At 35.2% G+C, this 23,559-nt stretch overlaps 1 protein-coding gene across 2 annotated transcripts in view; it reads right to left on the bottom strand.

Annotated features, from left to right (window-relative positions):
- Positions 1-20,705, bottom strand: part of LOC134744666 (uncharacterized) — a 118,391-nt gene extending 97,686 nt beyond the window's left edge. The window contains exons 1-2 of one of the 2 annotated variants that reach the window (XM_063678569.1): positions 20,211-20,705; positions 5,919-6,408 (exon numbers count right to left, since the gene is read on the bottom strand). In XM_063678569.1, coding sequence (XP_063534639.1) covers positions 5,919-6,022 — 104 coding nt within the window. In that variant the 5' untranslated portion in view covers positions 6,023-6,408; positions 20,211-20,705. The remainder of the gene's footprint in view (positions 1-5,918; positions 6,409-20,210) is intronic. The other variant, XM_063678570.1, reaches the window with a different exon arrangement.
- Positions 20,706-23,559: the final 2,854 nt, after the last annotated feature.

Genomic DNA, 23,559 nt, shown 5'->3' with positions numbered 1-23,559 from the left:
ACATTTGGCACCACGATGAGTGACACATGAATTACATTGTTTGGCTTGTCAATGGCAGTCAACGTTAATTAGATAAGTAACTTCTTACACGCGCGGCCAGTCTTTAGACACGCTTACATAGTTACCTGGGATAAATAAAATAATAATAAGAGATTTGACACTCATAAAGTTACGTCTCCAAATCGCGGTTGTACTGTACTGTGCATAATAACGAGCTTAGGGTAGATTTTTTTATATAAACAAAATGGTTTATGTAATCTTTTACTTTACTATTTTATATCATTTAAAATCTCTAGCCTACAGAACATAAGCAATATCTATGGCATTTTATTTATTTTTGATTATCGTATCTATATATTGGTACAATATTAATTAATCTGTGGCTTGAGTCACAGAATAAGTGATAGTATTATCATACAGAACGGCCACGCACCGCCCCGCCCAGACTCGAATTACCTCGCCCCGCGACACCAGAGTGACGGCCGTTTGCCGGCCGCTCAGTACTGTTTTTAAGCAACTTACACTATGACGCATGACGCGTGTACAGACGTGCCGTTCACACATAGAAACGCAAGTGATTTTTGATGTAGGTATAGCGTGTCCGCCCTGTGCTTGAGTGACTAGGTCACTTTGATTTTTAGCCTGCGTCATCAAAAGACGCAAGAACGCTACTGACAAGCTTCAGTATTATATGTGTCAAATAGATGCTACTTATATATTGGCTTACATGCTCTGAATCGATTGTTTTTTTATTGACTGCGCGAATAAGTGGGCGGCTGTACACATTGTGCAATATAAAGATTAAAAACTTCATATTTTATTCATGAATACACAGTAAGTTTTAATTGATATTGTCAGAGTTCAATAATGTTTGTTTTAAACATAGGTTTATAATGTCACCCTCTCTACGTCTGTTTAATTACAGCACTGACGTATAAGTTAGATATCTTTTTCAAACTATGATATTTATGATATATGTATATAACTTTCAACACCTTTTTACAAACTATTTAGTATCAGAAGCACGTCTGCAAAATAGTATTTCGAAATTAATACAAAATTACGCATTGAATAGTTCAATATTGCATACATCAGAGAACCTTACATTATTTATCAAATAATAAATTATCAACGCTTAAGATTACGAATGGCGAGTTCAGCAGCGTTTTTCTTTCAGCGTCGCTGTTTCAGCATATAACTGCTGCAGCGTTGCCCCAGCCGATGTCACTCTCAATATCTCCTTGATAAAATTAGCGATGGAATTTTAACCGATAAAAAAAATAGCACTAGATAAGTGGTTTACCTGTGCAGAGTCCGTCTAAGCTAACTTTGCAGCGACTTGAACCGAACAAAGGTCCTATTTTCATAGAAATTTGACATTAAATGACATTGACACACTGTCATTGCAAATGCCATGTAGCCATATTATCTAACACTTATTACGACTACCGAGAAACAAGAAGACAATAGCCGAACTCCCAAACCAGTAAAGTATCTTATGTCGATCTGACGCGTAATAAATTAATAATACAAATTCGAACATGATAAATTCGCCGTTGAAATTCTTGTAAGCATAAGTAGCAGTCTTGTGAACAGGGTTCTGATATATGTAATTTCTATACATTAAAAGCCAACCGGGCGTTATGTTTGAAATATCATAAGATATTTTTGTCATATAAAATACGTATAGATATAGATGACTTTTGGCCTAACGCAAAGAGACAAAATTTGTCATTTGTCAAAAGAGATATTTAATATCTTAATTTATCTGTTGTCTCTTTCTTGGATTTAGCCTTTAGATTGAGCACGAACTGCTTGGACTTTTTAAAAAATCCGATGAAAACCGTCAAACACCTACTACATAGAAAGAATTTAATTAAATAAAACCAAAAAATATGCGCTGATTTTACCACGTAAATGTACCACTACACAGTACTTACTAGTCTAGTATACTTATTGCATTTCCTTACTTTAAATAATATATATAATTAATAACCAAACGTAATACGGGACCCTAAACAAACAGCTTACGAAGGTGTCTAGACGCCTCGCCTCTGGTGTAACCACAGCAATGTAATGCGAGCTGCCATCGTAATCAGAGGCATTATTTGAATAAATATTCATTGTCATAAATCAAAAATTATTTCATAAATGACGAAAAGTACATAAAAATATAATAATTAAAAACAATATGGGGCGTTTTCTATGAAAAGGGACCTTACTGTCGATGGCGCTTACGCCGCACAGCGTCGCGCGGCATTGTATTTATATCGGAGCATCGTTAATAATGGCGTAAGCGCCATCGACAATAAGGTCCCTTTTTATACAAAATGCCACATATACGTACAATAAGTATTAGCAAAGATAGATATGTATTAGGAAACAGAACTACATAGTTACTTAATCCCTTTCACTCTAATAAAAAACAAATACATATAAATATCCAATCATACGGTAATCATTAAGACGAATAAAACCGGCCATTTGAGTCGGACTCGCACATGAAGGGTTCCTTAACATTAAACTATTAACACTTAAATATTTATTTTATTCTGTTTTTAGTATTTGTTGTTATAGCGGCAACAAAAACACATCATCTGTGAAAATTTCAACTGTCTAGCTATCACGGTTCATGAGATACAGCCTGGTGACAGACAAACAGACAGAGGAGTCTTAGTAATAGGGTCCCGTTTTTACCCTTTGGGTACGGAACCCTAAAAATGCAGAAAATTTCATAATTATGTTCTTACATACTTTTTGTCAAAATATTCCCGAAAAAAATTAGCGAATAATTTAATTCCTATTAATACTTTAGTACAAAAATAATCTGGACATTTTAAATCACGACTGCGAAAAATATTTTATGTCATACCTTTAAGGTTGACTCACTAGACCGGGCCGGGGCCGGGCCGGAGCTTCCGGAAGTTCGTTTTCTATGGAAAGCACCACGTGATCACCGATCAGCAATCATAGAAAATAACATGTCGGACGTCTGTCTAGGCACGGGCCCGGCCCGGTCTAGCGTGAGTCATCCTTTAAACGAGCATTTCTTGTATACTTATGTATTTCGGGGATCTCAGAAACGGCTCTAACGATTTCGATGAAATTTGCTATATGGGGGTTTTCGGGGACGAAAAATCGATCCAGTTACGTCTTATCTGTGGAAAAACGCGCATTTTTGAGATTTGTATGTTTTTCGAGCAAAGCTCGGTCTCCCATGCAGATATTTTATTCATTATTCGTAAGCGGTTACATTGGCCGCTCTACTAGCGGTGTCCAAACAATGCGCCTCCCACTCGCCCATTATTGTCTTCTGCGTGACCTAGAGACTTGCTTAGGCAAAAATATTTAGTGATTTTTTCGCTGCTTTGAAGATCAATGACCTACATCGATATTTATGGACGCCAAAACAATATAGCTACCTTCATACCTGGAAAGGCGATTTTTAAGTTAAAATTGAAGTAAAAGTAAAAAATATGGTCAATCTAAGGCAGTTATGGGCTTACGAAATATTGGAAAACATAATTGACGATTTTGTTTTGGCGTTTATAATAAGTTTATATTTTCACATCCGACCTTATGAAACTCAAGGCCAGCAATAAAAACATCAGACATTTTTGTTCTCTACCTTTTCTATATTTTGTTGTCATATTGCTTATCGTAACCGGTTAATTTCATAAGCATCTATTGTGATTTGGTAATAGCTCGAGAAATATTTGCACATGTTTGACAAACGCTCGCGGCAATGTGTATAATAGTAGAATACGCTTAGCAGAATGTTATGTGGGAAAATTAACAAGCCGATTGTCACTGGGTAGAAGAAACACAGACAGAATATGCCAATTAGTCACTTTGTTCCATCATTTGTGTGCTCATAAAATAAATCTTATAAGAATTTCCGTATGTTCACAACCTCACTAGCAAAATTTTTACAGAAACGTCAAATTTTTACTCAATGTGGGTAGGTATTACGTAATACGTAAAGCTCTGGTTCCTTAGGATAGCGGTGCCTTCATTATAGAAGCCGTCTCTATACAAAATACTACTCTATCCATATTTAACCGTATAATACGGAAGAAAACAGAGCTTAAAGCTATATATATTTAACTACAGCTGTGATATTTTTTTGTTGGCAACCAACAAAACTGTCTGTCCTATGGTTAAATGACATTGTTGTTAATTTGCCGTTAAAGTTTCCTTCAAAGTTATATAAGGTTGAAGGAAACAAATACCGAACAATTGCCGAAGTCACTGACCGATCAAACAAACGTGAACTTATAATTGTATAAAATATATAAGTATTTCTTCGGTTTCAATGACGATGCTACTCTACCCAACCCGTCTACCTCTATCCTGCACTTAGCGTCGTGTTCTTGTTGTTGGTCATTTCTGTTTTTTTTTATAATTTTACATTTTTGATAATGACAATTGTAATAACTATGAAGTAATAAAGTGTCAGTAACTATAATAATATTTTGTTATAATAAAATCTTTTTACATATTGAGCCTAACACATCTTAGCCACGACACACGAAATCCGTCACATATATGCTATTGTTATGTAGATGGGAATTTATTTGCATACATTAGTTCTAGCCTCCTTAAAATTTTGATTTGAATCAAATTTCCAACTTCGCACTGGGAAACATCTGTGCAAACTTAATTGCTCAGTCATTAAACAATTCAATTTAAAATGAAGTAAGCACCCCTAATACGGTAACTGTAAATAATCTTACATAGGTACCTACTCCTGAAATGGGGAGATGTATAATAAATATTATACCTACTAATCTAAAAAAGTCACATTCTACGTTTTACGTAATAATGAAATAACTATTTAGTTTTCTTAGGTATTAAGAACGGTCTGGCCTAGTACCCACTAGGCCAGACCGTTCTTAATACCCAGGACCATCGGCTTCAGAAGCAGTGTCACTACCCAGTGACCCTGCTTCTGAAGCCGATGGTCCTGAGTTCGGATCCCGGTAAGGGCATTTATTTTTGTGATGAGCACAGATATTTGTTCCTGAGTCATTTTCTATGTATTTAAGTACATATGTATATATTATACATATCGTTGTATGTACCCATAACACAATCCTCCTTGGGCTTACCGTGGGACTTAGTCATTAGTTAATCTGTGTAAGAATGTCCTATGATAATTATTTATTTATTAAGATATAAACCGTTTGAACTGTCAACACGTTATTAAATTACAAACTTATATAAACCTGAATAAATTATTGAAGTAATTTGTTTTAATAGCATTATAACTATTATAGGTAATATTTTATTTGCAGACAATCTATTACGATTAACAGTCTACAGAATTAAAACATTTACCATTACTTTAACGATTCAGCAACACATTACCTAGAATACTTGACAGTAATATCTTACAGATATGTACATAGTAATTTTACTATTGTGGCCTTCGATGAAAAATTATGGGTACTTTACAGTAGGTAGTCAAATAATGCTAATGAATATCCACGTTTTATGTGTAGTATACAATATTGTATGTTGATTTTAGAAATATTAGCAAATTTACGAGTAAATGCCAACTAGTTATATATGCAAACTCTACGATCGTAAACGCCATAAATACCTAGTTTAACTCTTATGTACGAATCACATTAATATCTAAGCGTTTGGTAATTAAGGTTCTTCATGGTAAATACCTACTCTGCACAAATGTAATAATGGTAATAGATTTTAGTAAATATACTATACGAAAGTCGTGGTAACAGCTGCCATCTCCAAATGTCAATACGTTTTCACATAAATTTATACTATTGGTAGGCATTAGAAGTTTATATTTTTTCTCATGACAAATAAACTATGGGTGCCGTTCTCTCCTTTGTGACGATGCTTCAAATGATTCCTCTAATAAAACTAGCAAGAAATGTAAAAGTACTTACGTGTATACAGTTAGTAGCATCCAGCACTGAAGTCGCGCGCCGGGAAGCCACGTGACGTAGCGACCAGTGAGCGCACAGTCGACACAAGATGCAATATAAAGCATACCACCGCAGTGGTACCTACCCAGCACCCGCCCAAGCGCACACGACTACCCCCAATAACTATGGTAACTTAATTTGCTACTGATCTTTATTTTTTTGTGACTAGTTCTGTTTCGGATTGCGATCGAATTTAATTTGTTAAGGCCAAAACTGTTGCTTGTTAAAGTTTATTCGTTCAGTCATCTACTTGTCTAAGCAACGGCTGTCGTCAGCCGTGCTGAAGTTGATGGTCTTCGGGCAGGCGGCAGACACGGAGGGAACTCTTCTCAGAGCACACCCCAGCATCTTTGTATTTATGACGGTTTAAAAAATACCGGTTTTATTTAAAGAAGCCTAATTAACAGCGCTCGACCCGGGGCTGGTCGAGTGGTCGATGTCCATATTGTTCCTGCAACAAAAGAAAATCACGATTACGCAAGACGATTTCATGTTTTTATTTTGTTCTGGGAGTTTGCGCGACGAAACCACCCAAACTCGGGCACACGGGGCTCTAAACGTAGTCGTAAATAAATCACACCTCTACAGAAACCTGTGTCCCTTTTGTTTATACGCTACTAAGACATACAAAAAAGGTTTTACTCCCCTCGCAACCTCCAATCAAAAAAAACAAAAGTCGGCCGAGGATTGTGCAATATCACAACAGAGAAGTCATTAAACAATGCCTCTGCCAGGAATTGAGGTGTTTATTATGTCGGTCCACGTTCATTCTACTTCATGCAAAAAACTGCAGTCCAGGTAAGCTCGGGCGAGATTTTTTTGCAGTAGAGAACTTATTATGCGGGATTTATGTCAGTTTTTGCTGCGTCCAAGCTAATTATTGTTATCTGCTTTCTGCTTTACTATGGGCCCTGTAAAGCAATAATGGGCCACTAATTCTGGTAACACCTCCGAAGTTGAAGCGTCAATCGCATCAGAGACTTGCCATTGTGAATTGGACAAAGCCACCCGCAAGTCCTACTGTGCTTTCACCGTTTTTATTTGGCCTCGGATATCTCATTCAGCGGGGCGATGGTCTCCTTCCACTTTTACGACTGCGGTGTACGCACCAATTATCAGGCCATTGTCATGGAAGCTACCAAAAACTAATTATATATTATTGTTTAAACTCATGCAGATAGACGTTGAGGCAGACCTTGAGGAAGACATTCCATCGTTATTGCACGGCTAACAGAAATCGAGAGATTTATATTTGTAAAGGCAAGAGTATTTATGTAGCTGACTGTATGTACAGTGTACATTTTAAAATAGATATCTCTACTTGATATAGCAATGATGCATATTGATATAGCAATACGCAATTTTCAAGATGCCTTAAAAATCAACAAAGATTATTGTAATGGGTATTGTTACCAGGCTATGTTCTTAGTTTTTAATTTTAAGCTGTTCATGTAACTAAACTGCAGCATTCCGAGTTATTCATATGGCACAGAGAGAATTCAAGAGAATATAATGCTGACTCACATCGCTGCCGACATTATAATGGGGTTGCAAATTAAATCTTAACCTGACCATATCGGCCTCAAGCAAAGGACAAAATAACAATAAAATATCGAATTTAGAACAGCAATGCAGACGCGGTTCTTATTATTTTAGCCAACAAAGTAGAAACCATTTACAATAAATCATTTTGAATGCTTTCTTGCTTCCATGAGTCGGGCGTCCCAAAGGGTGATTCTGTTGGAGTGTGCATAAATAAAGGTGAAGGTCCTGAGTGCGGATCTCAGGTACTTTTGGTTTAAAGTTGACTCGTACAATGCGCGCGCGCCGCTGGATGCAGCAACGCAGGAAGGAAGTCGCGAGCGTAAGGACAATGTTGAATTACTTACGCATTTTTAATATACAATAGGTACAATACAAACGTTCCTTATTAAAAAAGAAAACGACAGCAAAGAAAACGTAATAACTGTACGGTAGGCATGAAGCGGTTTTATTCTATCTTGTAGGAAGTGGAGACGACTAATGGAAATGGCAAAGCTGGAACTCTTGTATTTAAGTTATGTTTGTCGTTAATCCGTAGCGTAGGTATATCATACCAATTTCATTTTTGCACTCTTTTTACTCTAATAAATAATACTCAAATAATACTACTGTGCTAAAATATTTGCTCAGACAGTGAAGACATTTATGAACGATTAAATCGCTCTGCAATCTACCCGTAACGTAACCGTAAACGTGACTTATTTTTTTTTTTAAACTACCCTACGCAGTGGACACCGGCTTCACTTCCACACTCTCTACTTCCTTGTATTATTCACACTTGTGGTACAAGACCACACGTAGAATGCAACCGTGGCTGTTTGCCGAACGATTAGACGGCGTAGCGGTCTGGCCTTTTATTCCGATTGTTTACTGAGTCGATCGCTCAGGCGACCAATCGATATTGTGACCTCAATGTCTGTAAAATTTTACGTTAACGGAGATTCATTTAAACTGGTTCAACGAATGTTTTCCTCGCTTACGCTCGGTGAACGATTGCAATAACGCCCCTGCATATTCATATGCAATGAAAAACTCTCCACTCATTTATATTTTACTAGCTTTCTGTCCCGCAATCGCTGATGGGTTACAATAGGTGAAAATTTGAGAACTAGTTTAGTTAATGGTTATGCGAGAACACGGATCGTTCGATTCTTTACAGGTTTTGTTTTATGATGTTTGAACATTAACTACTGAAAACTATGACAAATTACTTAATGCTTAATCATTGTCACATGGATATCTACATATCGATAGGCGCTAGAATAGTAAAGATTAAGTAAAGATAGTGAAACGCACGTTACGAAGAAATATAAGTGATACGTGATAGTTTTCTTTAACTAAAAATAAATTTTGTGTGTGTTTTACTGGTTTAGCGGGAAAGACAAGTGTAATAAAATTCGTAAAACGGACCGCAATCATGAATTAATCACAAAGTGGCAAACAAGTCAATTAATATTGATTATGGCTGCACATAAGTAAATTTATGATTGTGCCTGCGATGGTCATTTGCCGCATCGAACAATGTCGTTTGCCTGAAATCCCCATATAGCTACTATGATTTAGTACCCGCATTAGGTGAAAGACCATCTATAATTGCAACCTTAATATTTTTAAGTGCATTTTTAAACACCACATCTAATTATCCGCAATAATCGTCATAGATTAGTATATGTTCATTCAATCATCTAGGTAACACGAACAGATTCTTCACTTCATACTACACCAATATTTACCTTTTTTCGTTAAAATGCCAACTACATTTATGTTTTAATGGCTACTTTTATAGCCTCCACATTTAGATATTGAGTAACGGTTAAAGCAGTTTCCATTTAAATGTCTTAAACGGTAACAATTCAATTGGTTAAGTGATATTGTCATGTGGGTGGTCTTTTTTTACTCTTTGGGGACATTTTGTTCGCAATTTTAAAGTCGTGGTATGATGGTACATTTGAGATGTTATGTAGGTATCTAGTCTCTACTCGTAAGTAAGTAGAGTTCTGGTTTTGACGCTAGGTGCCTTCGTGCGTTACACGTGTTTCTCCGTACAATTTAACTATTGGTTTAAAAAAATAGATTAATGTAATTAAGGTATGTATTTATTATGTCAAACATGCGCGGAAATGTCAAGCAATTCATGTTGCTCTAGTGTAACACGCCGACAATAGATTGTCCTAGTCCCTAGTCCGAGAAAGTGGGTCCGAGCCACACGTCACGTGCCTACTACTACCTAGGCCTGAACAAAGGTTCAATAAATACCTATCGTTTTTGAGGAAACTAATATGTAAGCTGGTCTAAGAGCACGCATCCGATAAGAGTACGCTACACCAAAAGCTACGAAGCTGTTTGGGATACGGGGATGTCGTATTTTGAAGTGAACGTAAGTTAGAAGTGCTTTGCGGTAAAAATATCGAAATGCAATGAAAATACAGAATTTATGTTAGTTAGAAAGATTTTTTCTTAAAATAATTATTATTTTTAGCATCTTGGAAGTATTTTTGAGACAGGCATGTAATTATGTTGTAAAAATGAAGGATACTGCTAAATCAGCTAATGGTGACCAATCGACCGACAAGCGACAATACAGTATCTGGTGAGTTAATTGAATTTAAAATTTTCCAGCCAGCTGCTGGTGCTGACTTTTGTACCACAAAATATAGACAGACGGTGAGAACAACGCACTATTTAATATCTGATTAATGAAATTGTTGAGAGATGGAGCGCGTACATCATCTGCTTGTGTCCAAATTCCAAACGTTGAATAATCTTATGTACCGCTTAGAGATGTAGTCCCTCTACCGCTACCTGAGACACTTTATTTCATAATTTTGAGTAGGTCTGCATAGAAGCACGTTGCAGCAAACAACCAAAAATTGTCTCCACAGCTCCTCTTCAAAGGACATAGCGCTTGTAAAAGCTATGAGGGTCAAAGAAAATTGATCCGAGTACTCTTATCGGCGTTCACGCATACTCTTACCCAATAGGGCTTGTAAGAGTACGCAAGTACCATTTTTGTTAATTGTTATTATTTTTAGAAAAGTATCATAGTTTTGCTACTTTTTATATTATTTTATATAAGCTGATTAAATTATAGATGAAATAATAGCAAAGTTAATTACCTACTTATCATTTTAAATTTTTTAGAAAACTTTAAGTGTGTACTCCTAGACCAGCTTACCCTACTTACGTATTATTTAGTTACATATCTCGGTGATACAAATTGCCAGCTTGGTAGATAGGGATCTATATATTTAACTACTACACTCCCTACTTTAAAGAAAATAGGTTCTTAACAGAAGGTACCCCGTATAAATTGTACAAAAACATTTTTCTCAACGGAATCAATGAAATTGTGAAATTAAGCCCCAATTTAGTTACTTGTTTGTCAGTCAAGTCAAGTGTAAAAATATGGGTGTAGACAACTTACTCAAAAATATGTCCAATAGTTCTTAATTCGCTGACATAAGAGCTACGGGACATATTTTTGAGTATGATTTGCGGGCCCATATTTTTACACTTGACTGTACCTACGCATTTTATGTTTTTGCAACCGTATTGTTATGTTCACTTTCTAACCGAAGTCGCCCAGTTTGGGCTTTAAATGCGAGCAACATTTGTAGACTAAACTCTAAACTACATATTCATACATTATGTATTCATATATTTTTGTTTACTAAAAAAAGTGCAAAAGGCGGACTTACAGCGCGATTCTAGAAATGAATTAGAGATTCACTAGATATGAAATAGTAAAGATATGTGACATTTCGTGCCTTATGGCGGCTGGCGCTTACGTCGCATAGCGCCATTCATATTAATTGGCGCGGCGTTAATAATAGCGTAAGCTCCAACCGCCATAAGGTACCTTACCCGTGGGACGTCACATATCTTTACTATTTCATATCTAGTGAATCTCTAATTCAATTTCCCGAATCGCGCTGTTAGTGTCAGATCGCTGTCTCAACCATCAGATAATTACAGAAAATATCTAATAATTTTAATAAGGAAAAGTGCAAAAAATGTACCAAAATGAATCAAAACATACCTACGTTATTTACGCACATAATATTTGGCATCTCTATTTCATAACAAATATGTATAATTAGACGAGTGCTCCTCGAGATTTTTCCAAATAAAATATTTTTTCCTGTACAGCGAGTTAAGGCTGGAGCTAAATTTGAAGCGAGAACAACCTATATTCGACTGCAGGAGTTAACTGCTAGCGTAAGGTCGTTGTCATTGTTTCCGTTGGATGTACGTAACGTGAAAAATAACAATAATATATATCGAAACAACTTATATATCACATTTTTTACTTTTAAAGTAAAGTATTTTTGTATTTAATTTAATAATATATGGTATTTTCTACACGTAAAATTGCTTTTTCATTATATTTTAACGTCACTTGCTCAAAATAAAGTGTTTACGAACATGCTACGAATTAGTAACCGGTTCTTTTTATAAACCTAAACAAACACGCCTAATATTATTTATGATTAGTATTTAAACTTGTTTGCTACATAACCGCTTCAAATGAAACCACATCTTAATTTAAGTATAAATCACTTCAGCAACCACTTACACTACGGTAAGTTAAAATAATTCACCTTTTAGATAAGTGCTATTTGCAAATAAAATACGTATACAATTATTCGTAATACAGTAAATCCGGGTACTATATATGGCTTCCCAAATTAGATTTTATTAAACGTTAAAAATAACTAATAACTCAGATATGTGCAACTTTAAACATTATCTACACCACTGTCACAAACAAGTCGTGCCACTAATATATATCAAAAATGTATTATGCTAAATATCAGGAAACGATATAACCAAACGGGAACAATGATCACCGTACAGAACATTTTTATTATGTTTTTATTTTTATATGTAAAATAAGGGATCGGAAACAGATACTATTCCACCTATATGCTAATCGCAAACAATAATTTCAAAACGCAAAACAATCCGATACAGCATATATCCCTCCCATTTAGCTTCCAGAGATTCATTATTAGATTAAGTATTGGAGAAGGAAATTGTCGATAACGACTACGATTTCTAAGTTTTTACAAGCTTTTATTTCATGATTAAGGCATAATTATGTCCAGTTACAAAGCAAAATGTAAGTATGCTACCGAATGTGGCCATAAAGACTGTCATAAAACAACCCAATCTCATTAAGATAAGTATTATAATATTTTTAAACAAAAGTACCTATTTAGGTACTACTGACCGTACTAGAGTAAGTATTATTTTTATCAAGCCGTTTAGGGTGCAGCGGTGTCAGCATGGTTGCATTTTTATCACCTGTCACTATGCCTGTCACTTTCGCACTTACATACTTGTTAGAACGTGACAGGCATAGTGACAGGCGATAAAAATGCTACCGTGCTCAGCCCACGGTCTACTACTACTTATAATATTTATACCTATCTATATAGACACTATCGTTTGGGCAAAAAGTTACTAAACCAATTAGCGAAGGTATTGGGGGTAAAGGTACCGTTTCTACAATGACAATATACGAATTCGTCTATTCATCTTAAGAAGGCAGTATCTTATTGTTATCTTTAGGGTAAGTGTGGAATAGTTGCGAGCATCTCCCTCGTTGCAGCCATTCTTACTAATGCTCTTAAAAGGCTCTGCAAAGTTAAGATAAGACACAAAGAGCATTATGATTTTCGTGAATGAACCCGGTTTGAAAGCCTTAGATTCCATTCAGAGCTGAAATGATGTAAAATGGCAGAGTAACGTTAAACAAAGACGAAGTAATGGATCATTTTATTAGAAACTTTTTCTCATAATTAATTTACATATAATATGGCTTATCATTAGCACGTACAAAGAATTAGAGGGTAAACTGTCGATTGTGGGCACGCATTTTATAAGATTGCCGTGTAGTACTATTTACTACCTATAGTACTCTTTCTAATTCTGGATATAAGTGTAAGTAAAATAATAAATGCGCACTAAAACTAATTACCAACTTACTTAATATTTATTAACTTAGCACCTCGTGGTAACTATTTATTAATCTGTGGCACCTCTGCATACGAGTATGTATACCGTACATTTATTGTTATGACCAACTTCATTGTACTGTTGTAGGTACCTACTCGTATTGTTTGGTTTTTGTGGTATTGTACCTACTGAATTAAATTCTTAAAATGTAGTTCAATGTAGGATCATTATATAGCATCTAGAAATACCGATATCTATGTAAATTAAATCGTTGACTTGAAATACCTAACTTACAATTATTATGTTTTCTTGCCACTTGCGGTTAGGTTAGACGTATTTTTGTAAATTAACAGCTGGAAATAATGAGTCGGGCAATATTTATGGCTAATGCCTAACGTTTCTCATAAATCTTATAAACAATTGTCATGGCTGTTTTTAATAATTTATAATTCGCTTATGCTCATTTCCTATAAGCGACAGATGCGGACAGACATTTAAACGATATCACCGCCATAGCCCAAGATCCCCTAAACCGATAATGGACCGCCAATATAATTCCATCGTTTCCTATTCGGTTCTCCCAAGCTAAAAATATCAAAATACGTATATCATTCCTTTTGACGTTTTATTTCAAAAACTAGGAACAACTTTGGAAGTTTACTGCGCATTCCGCCACAAAGTTGTTTATGCCGATGGTGAAATATTGAACAAGCATCGTCGCGTACTAAGTTTCAAATAGTAAAAGGTAGTGGCGCTGTGTAAAACCGCAGATGTATGTTTGCGATGTGCTAGCTACGTTCGCTAGTATTTTGATGTTTCCGTACTCTTTCCGTAACTGTTCGCGAAAACACGGCGAACAAAGATTTTGCTCTCTCGGACAATTAAGCTAACGTACGTATCGAAAATAGATGGTGCACCGAGTCTGACGTGAATGGAAACTTTTTGGAGAATCCGAACAAATACCGATAAAAATAACTTTAACTTGTATCATTGTTTACTCCTCGGTTTAGGAAAAATGTTCATTTAATACTTACAAGGAAAATATAGTTACCTGTTAGCAACTTATACTAGAGCGGTACTGTCATAGTAAATTTTGTAACCCCAGTAAATTCACTGCCATCTGTCGACACACTTTAAAACTAAAAATGAAGATTTTTATAAAAAATACGATAAAATGTATTTAAATATAGATAAATGATTTTTTTATTTGCATTAATTATTTTTATGATTTTGACCCATGTTCTGTCACTGATATGCGTTAAAATTGTTAAATAACAAACGAAACCATCAACGCCATCTATACGACAGTTGGCCAAAACTAGTAGCGCCCTCTGAACGAGAATCAAATTTTCTTGATTTTCGAGGCACGTTTTTTCCTTAGACTGTATCCATCTATTACGGAGTTATATCTATCTTTGCTGTTAGTAAAAAACTTTGTAAAATGTTGACTTTCGTATTAAAATTCCGTAATTTTAATACGAAACGAACGAACGAATTTTCTTGTACCAACTAACTACATACTCGTACCGTAGTACACGTATAATACAAATTGCTAGTAGCCGTGTATATTTAAAAACTCTGACTTTTACGGTAGCCAAGTTAAGTTTGTTACAGGTTTAAATAGGTTTCCTCGCGATGTCTCAAATGCTTGTGTAGGTCAATATCAAATGATTTTCCATTCACAAATTTAATTAGTTCTGATAAATTTATTAGCACGAAAGAGCTCTAGGATTGAGGCCCATGAATCTAATATTAATTTCGCACTTCTACCCTCTCTTCTACAAAACTTTTGAAGATACAAAATATATAATATCTGTGGTGGAAATAAAATTAATATCTGCAAGGCACTTTCACTTTTGCAAGTAAATACAATGTGTAATTGTGTATCCTGTTAGTGGTGTAGCCTGGTATCTTCCTTTAGACGTTGAATCTAGCATACCGAATGGTGTTTGTGCGGTAATATTTACTGTTATATATATATACTTTACTTGCAAAAGTGAAAGTGCCTTGCAGATATTAATTTTCTGTCCATCACAGCAACTCGTAAAGGCTCTCTTTTTTCTTCAAAAATTTATGAGATATTTGCATTTTATCCACAAGATTGGCAAAGTAATTTGTTGGCTGGTATTTTAAGTGAAGGGTTTGAATAAATATTCAATAGCGTTCATTTGAATTTGATTTGTAATGTTTTACAGTTAGCATTTTCACACTTTGATGTGGTGACAAATTTTGTGTTTCACTCGGTAGCAAAGTTTGTTTAACCGTCGTGCTATGAAACTCTTGCAACGCTTGTGGTTCAATTTCGTAATATTTCGCTTGCTTAGGTTGATACCCAAGATCAGCATGAGGAATTAATCAACAACTTTGTCCTCTTGTAAAACAAATAACTATTTTAAGAGTGAAATAAAACTATGAAAACGGATTATATTGAATATACGCGATATAATCCGTTTTCATAGTTTTATTTCATGAGTAACTGTAGCGGTAACCGAAGACAATATTATTTTAAGAGTGTCTAAGAAAGAATATTGTTTCATTTAATAAATGAAACCGACGCCTTATTCCAGAAACTCGGGTTTACAAATGCACAACCTCCACGTTGTAGCTTCAAAACTGTACTTGAAGTTATTGAAAACTATCTTCACACTGTTTTCGTACTCGCTTCGATTTTTCCCGTACTTCAGTCTACTGTTTGGAATGTCTCTCGGAATAATCTGGTTTTACCTGACTGGGTGGTGCAACATGGATTTGTAATTTTGATTAAATTTCCTTTTACATAACTATGCAATGAGACGCACCCACTGCCTGTTATCATTGATTTCGCATCTTAAATGAGTATCGGCAATACCTAAGCAATTATACGTTACATATGAATGAAGTAAATTCGTACTTGGTGAAATACAGTGATCAATGGATCACATATTTAAAATAATTAATCTGTTAGAAGACAGAAGATTTCATAGAAAATAATTTAATTTCTTCTTAGAGGATAAAATTATATATATATATATATATATATAATTCTGTTTTGATATAATTTACATAAAGACCTAAAATAACAAGGAATAAAATCGTGAGCTATTTTATTAACAAAACATGAAAATGTTACATATAATCATTTCTATGTAGGTATAACCACTTATAAAGATATGAAACTACACCGATACATAAATACAAAACATTTTTTGCCGAATTTGACCGTCATATAATTTTTTTTTGCTCCTTATGACCTTGGGAATGGGTGGTTAAAACGTCGGATTATATGGGCCCACGGTGTATACATATGATTGCATGGGATTCTAATTTACCTTAATGGCATTTATAAAAACTCTACATCAAACTTCTCTTATGATCCGTTGTTTTAAAGCTTATCATCAGTCAAAGTTACGTTTGTTAAAAAAGTATAAGTAGAATAAATATTTGTATAGAACAACAAGCCAAAAGCATCTGCAACAATCTAACATACAGAGTTATATCTATTTAACTCCAAAATGTATCTTATTATTATCATCAGACTTTTTATTATTATTACATTATTATCTACATAGAAAACAGAAATACGTAACTGCACTTATAAGTAGATACATCGATATCTCACTGAGTTGATATCTCAATAAATGTGAACATTTCAGTAGGTAGTAATTGCCGGCTACAACGCGGCGTAGCACTATCAGAAAACCATTTCAAAGAACGTTACTCCGCTACAGAAACTTTATGCCGAATAACTTAAATAATAGCGAATTTGAAACTTTTACAAACAACTGAAATAAAATCTGATACGAAGTGACAAAGCCCACCTTCTGATGCTGAAAAGTAGTAAGTCATATGCAGATCATAGATTCTTATTGTCTTACTCTATTACCCGATTCAGAAGTAAAAATACGAAACTAATATATTACATATCAGTGCGTCGCACCGCACACGTGTAACTGCAACTCAAGAGAAAGAGCGACACATGATATTGATATCAAATTGATGGCAGAATTTACGATGCTGAATATGGCCTTAAGTGAGTTTGCTGAAACTACGACAGTAAATATGTTGTTGCAGTTCAGTTCAATAGCACCATAGCAATGAATCTTTAGATGCAATTCTTACCTACCAATGCTATCTGACTTTTATATATTTTTCGCGAATACTTGTCGTAAATAAACTACGAACATTTGTTATTCGGTAGTGATGTATGTTAACTTTATTTCGAGACGACATATTAAATGTAAGTAATCTCGAAAGCTATTAGTTTGAATCCTGGATTGTTCTGTGAGACATCGAATTTTATTATATTTTACTTCTTGCTTTGATCTTTGTAACGATAATTAAATAAAAATATCAAATACTACTTATGTGAGATTTCCATCTTCAAGTTGATTTATGAAACATTCGCGGATTGCTTAATTTGAATTTTGAGTTACGAATTCTTCTATTCAGAATACTTTATCATACTATCTTAATAGTTGGACACAACCAAATATAACTTAACTTTTAAATTCTAACTTTTTAAGGTTTTGTATCCCAAAAGGCTCTTAACGAGATTTTTTCACTACCTATACTTTATTAAATTTTACTAGCCTCCGCATCCAGCCGTTCGTCTAACCGCACCGTAATGGGAAGACATTTAATAAAAACAGGCCAAGTGCGAGTAGGACTCGCGCACCGAGGGTTCCGTACTTTTTAGTATTTGTTGTTATAGCGGCAACAGAAATACATCATCTGTGAAAATTTCAATTGTCTAGCTATCACGGTTCATGAGATAACGCCTGGTGACAGACGGACAGACGGACAGACGGACAGATGGACAGACGGACAGCGGAGTCTTAGTAATAGGGTCCCGTTTTTACCCTTTGGGTACGGAACCCTAAAAATCAAAGGTGATTTTCGCAGTTAATAATGACATGATGGCATGATTAATAGTTTTGCTCGCTGTACATAGTGGTAAATAATCATGTATGATGGTTCTTAATATTTAATATAGCATAGGAGTCCCACTTGCACTTGGCCAGTCGGGCTAGCACATGATTGGCGCGACAGTATCTCGTGGCGAAATAGGCTACCCGTCCCTCTTTAATTAACATATATACCTATACATAGAAAAAGACGGGTAGTCCATCTCGCCGCGAGATACTGTCGCGCCAATCATGTGCTAGGTAGGCCTAGCCTACCTGTAGGCAGTTAGGTAGATATTTCTAGAGGGGGTTACACTTACACCCGCGCCGAAAAAAAACGGTAATTAGAATGGAACAAAAGATATGGCGCGCCGCTCGAAGTATGCGACAGGAGATAGGTATATTGAGCGGAATAAAAAGGGTTTTATTATTTTGCCTCAATTCATATGAAAATATCTTATATTTAAAATGACGTCGCCCGGCTATATTCACAAATATGTTATATGAAAATTAGATATGTTAACGTGTTTTTTTTTCCTATGGAGCCAACTTTAACATTAAGGGTGGGGCAAGCTCGGTTCTCCACACAAACGTAGTTACGCTCTCATTTTAAAACGAGTAGCTAGTTTGCTTTGAAACTTTATACTTACTAGGATAAGGTATATCTTAGGTCTGTAATTAGTTTTAGTGCTTCAGATAGTTAAAAAAATACAGCGAATTTAAATTTTTCAAACAAAACTTGTTTTTGCTCTATTTCGTTTGTTTTATAAACTGGAGCTATATAAACTAATTACAGACCTAGATATACCTCATGTGCAAAGTTTCATTACAATCCAACACGTAGTTTTAAAATGAGAACGAAACTGCGTTTGTATGGGAAGGTGAAATTTGGTTAGAGTCTGCCCTTTTAAATTTAATCTTGTAATTTAAGATTTTGTATGGTGTTTGCCCTCGGTTAAAACGTGTAACAATACAATATTTAGAAACTAAGCTTTTGTGATAGCCCTCGATTAATACAAATTATTTTCCTTATTGGAAACAAATACAAGTCGAAACCTTTCTAACAAGCTGATGTTACTTGTAAATCTTGTAATTTACAAATATATACAAACTATTTAACATTTTTTTAAGAATATAAACAATGGTTGAGAAAATGCTTTAAAAAATAATATCAGAATAGATGTGCACAAAATTTGTTTTCATCCTGCTTTATATGTACTTATAAATTATAATTTACAACCAGCAAAACGTAAATGATCTTAATTCGGGACTTTTTATAATATTCGTTTTTGTATTTTGCAAACGATTTACCTTCATGCATTTTAACAGTAAATAAATGTCTTAAGTGTCAAATTGGAGAGCACTTATCTACTCTAAACACATTAGACATAAATTATTAAGTCTCCGAAAAATATATCTTAAATAGAGCTTTATAACCATTACCATGAAATGTAACATAAAACCGCAAGAGTTGATTGCATGAAGTATTCAAAAGTAACGGATCGCTTATTTTCCGAGCACTGCCAGTTATGTAGGCACCAACTACCAATACTATATTATAGAATTGCTACAAGCCGCTTTCAACTCGTAGCAGCTCCGCTACATGAAAGCAAAATATTTATCTGAAACTATTTCTGTCACTATTATGCCTACCCGTATTATAATTTAAAATCCTTGTATTGTACTTGCATAATCTACAAATTTTGTTAAAAAATAAATACATACGCATAAATGGTTATTCTTACACGCCAAAAAAATTAAGCCTAAAATAAATACCTATGCTATTTGTAATAATAAATACCAGTAAAACCAAAACATGATAAATAAAAACATTAAAAAATTAAAAGACAAAAAAAAAACAACCAACCCAAATTCCGGAACAAATAAAATCCAAATAGAAAAGTGCACTTAATAATAAAACACTTCACAAACAGAATCTTTAGGCACACCGATACGATACAGCACATAAATGAAAAAAAAAACAGTTCAACGCTCAATTATGCAAAATGCACTTTTACATACACCAACTAAAAACTTTACCGTTTGCCTCCTCCTGTAATGTATAACAGTCAAGTGTAAAAAAAGTTCGTTTATCGATAAAGGAAAAAAGTTTCGCGAATTTAAAAATTCGTATTTGGAACTTTCGCGTCGGCCGGCACGCGTAACTCTGGAATTCGAATGTGGAATTTTCGGCTATGATGGGTAAGATGTGCGCATAGCTGTGGCTTAGATGAGACTGTGGCGTGGAACCGCGCGGCCGCTGTGTGTGACCAGCCGACTTTCGCCCCGACCCGTCGCCCGACAACTCCAGCGAGCAATGACGCATCCAGGAACACATTTTATTCCCAATATTTAGAACCGTGACTAATATTTAATGTTTAATAAACAATTTTCCCAATAAATTAACGGTATTCCACTGGATTAATACGGCGTGTTGTATATCCGCGAGTGGATCAGTCGGTCGACTAGTTTAAACTGCTTTTATGTGAGCGCCCTTACATTAGGGGTTGTGAATGAATGTTGTTGACACAGAAATTTTTGCACCATTGCATTGTTATTGACGAGGTGTGAAATTATGCCCTTTAATAAATTAGGTCATTTAAATTTAACTAAATCAATTTTAAATTATATAGGTAAAGCAAGAAAAGTCTGCAAAGGTTTTGACAGCACACGCAGTGCAGGTGTTATTTTAAACGTCAAACTTCTATCAAATTATGACGTATAAATAACACTGGCACTGCGTGTGCTGTCAAAGTCTCTGCAGACTTTTCTTGGTCTAACTCTACCTATATATTATTTTTATGTATCCAATTGGTGTAGTGTGAAAACATGAAATAAAATTCTTCAGGATCATACTACAGGGTGAAATTTGAATCGGGGAGCGCCATGGTAGAGTGTTACTCGATCCCATGGCGCCCCCACAAACGGCAGAGAGGATACGAAACGCCGGAGTGGGTTTAGTGGGCCCTAGCCAGGTTCTCCCTCCCCTCTCGCCAGTTGAGAGGGGACAGGAGCGGCGAGTCCCACACACCCCCCCATCAACGGCCTTCTCGCGGCCGGGGGGACGGTGCGTAACAGCATTCGCCCACTCCGTTAAAAAAAATTATGGGACCCGTGCCGAAATCCCACGTAGGGTTACTTCTCAGGAATCCTCTAAGGTTAATATTTTTTTAATTACAACAAAAACTAAAGAAATAAATTCTCAAACAAAAATTAATTCCCATGATCGGCAACAAAAAGAAACATACTGTATTAATCATTGGCAGTGTTTTTGGCAACGCGTCGCCTTGGCCGTTACTAACTATTTGATGCTGACTGTACCAGTGGCGGGGCGGCATGCTTACTCGTAGTTTTTAGTGGGTTAAAAAACACTTTTACAGTACATATGGTACTACTTTCTCGCACTAGTGCGTAAAAGAGCACTTTTCGTGCATATGTCGAACGTTTAAAGGGCCATATGTACTGTAAAACATTGTACGATACACGTGCGAATAGGTAATTCGCAACTCGTGTCGATTTAAAACACTCCCTGCGGTCGTGTTTTAATTTATCGCCACTCGTTTCGAATTTCCTCTTTTCCACACGTATCGTAAAAAACTATTCCTAAAGCTCATGAAAAAAAGATAACAAATTAGTTCCGACTTGTCTGAGATTTTCTTTGACGCGCCGTTTTTAAACTGTACTTACCTATACCAGTATAGTCGTTCTTACCACTACTTTTATTCAAATTGTGTTAAATAAAAGGGAATGATAAATAAGTACTTGTAAATGAACGTATATTTGCTATGTTTGTGCGGTATTATCGCTAGTTGTCGCTAACCCAGTTACGGTTAGGCTGAACAAGGAGTGTTTCATCGAACGCTGCGCGCGAGTCGACTCCTCTTGGTACTGGCTTTTTCCTTTTAAGTGTCATATCATAAAATGTTATTCAGATAATCTAAATGTTGTATTACTTGTATGTATTACTTTTATTTTCATGATCCTTGATGAATCCTTCTCATAAATATTAATATATTAACCCTTATGTTGGCATTGTAACACCCGTGATACATGAAACTTTAAAAAATCTAGCAGGTTCACTAACAAAATAATTCTGCTATAAATATGTCGAGCTATTAATATAAATTTAATATAAATTATTGTCAATGTAAATCAATTAGTAATAATCAACATGGCGCCGAGGAAACAACAGATTTAATTTCGTATTGGAAGTTTTGCACTTATTTCTTACATTAGTACAATATATTTTTCCATCTATATTTATCTATATTTATGCGCTAACATATCTGTTAGCGCATAAATATTTACATAGCAGTTGTATTTAAAAACATTTAATTCACAGAATCTTTACATGAAACTGTTATGTATTATATTTGATACGTTGCCAGGAACTCAGAAAAGTACATATCAAAAGGATTGTATTACATTTAATACATTGCCAAGTTGTCGTCAAAATAGGTTTAAATGTTTTTTTTTATATTTGTGTGGTTACCAAACATGTTTTAAATATGTCATAATAGTCATCGTATTATTTTGTTATTGAACTTTGTTTTCTTTTAAGTAATAGATGAAATTTAACTGAATATTCGTACGCTGTAGCATTATTGCTACGCCGTAGGCGTAGGGCCGAAATATATATTTATGGCAGAAAATGCCCCGAGTAAACAAAACATTTGTTTGTCGTCGTGTCCACAAAAACACATAATAACAGTACTTGTTTTACTTTAAGCTGTATATTTTACTGAGGTGTGCCAATAAAGAGTATTTTTCCATATATCTAAAAGTAGAAGCGGTGCAAAGTGCGCAGTCACAAGTGGAGCGCGCCGCGACAGGAAGCGCCAGGAGCAGGATACCGCCGGGAACTGTACCAACTTCGCTGGAACTGCTCGTTGTTGCGAGTACCATTTATACTACATAAACATTGTAGTCGTCGGTATAATCTGTGTATATTCTGTGTCGGTATATTCTGTGCATTTTTATACCAGTTCTTAATTCATACTCTCCATATTATTGCTAATTTCTGCAATAACGTTACAGGGCAAATGCCTTTGCCGTTATGAATGGACAAAAAATACATTGACGATTAGCTTGAATACTACATAAGTACATCAACGAATGAAGAGAGCTGAAAGTATATGGTAAGAGTATGCGATAAGCTCAGCTCTACGCAGGCGGAGTCGTATAGACAAAAGCTAATAATATATGCGTAAACAAAT

The sequence above is a fragment of the Cydia strobilella genome, chromosome 10, assembly GCF_947568885.1.
Source record: "Cydia strobilella chromosome 10, ilCydStro3.1, whole genome shotgun sequence".
NCBI classification, from domain to species: domain Eukaryota; kingdom Metazoa; phylum Arthropoda; class Insecta; order Lepidoptera; family Tortricidae; genus Cydia; species Cydia strobilella.
This window is presented reverse-complemented; position numbering and strand designations above follow the sequence as displayed.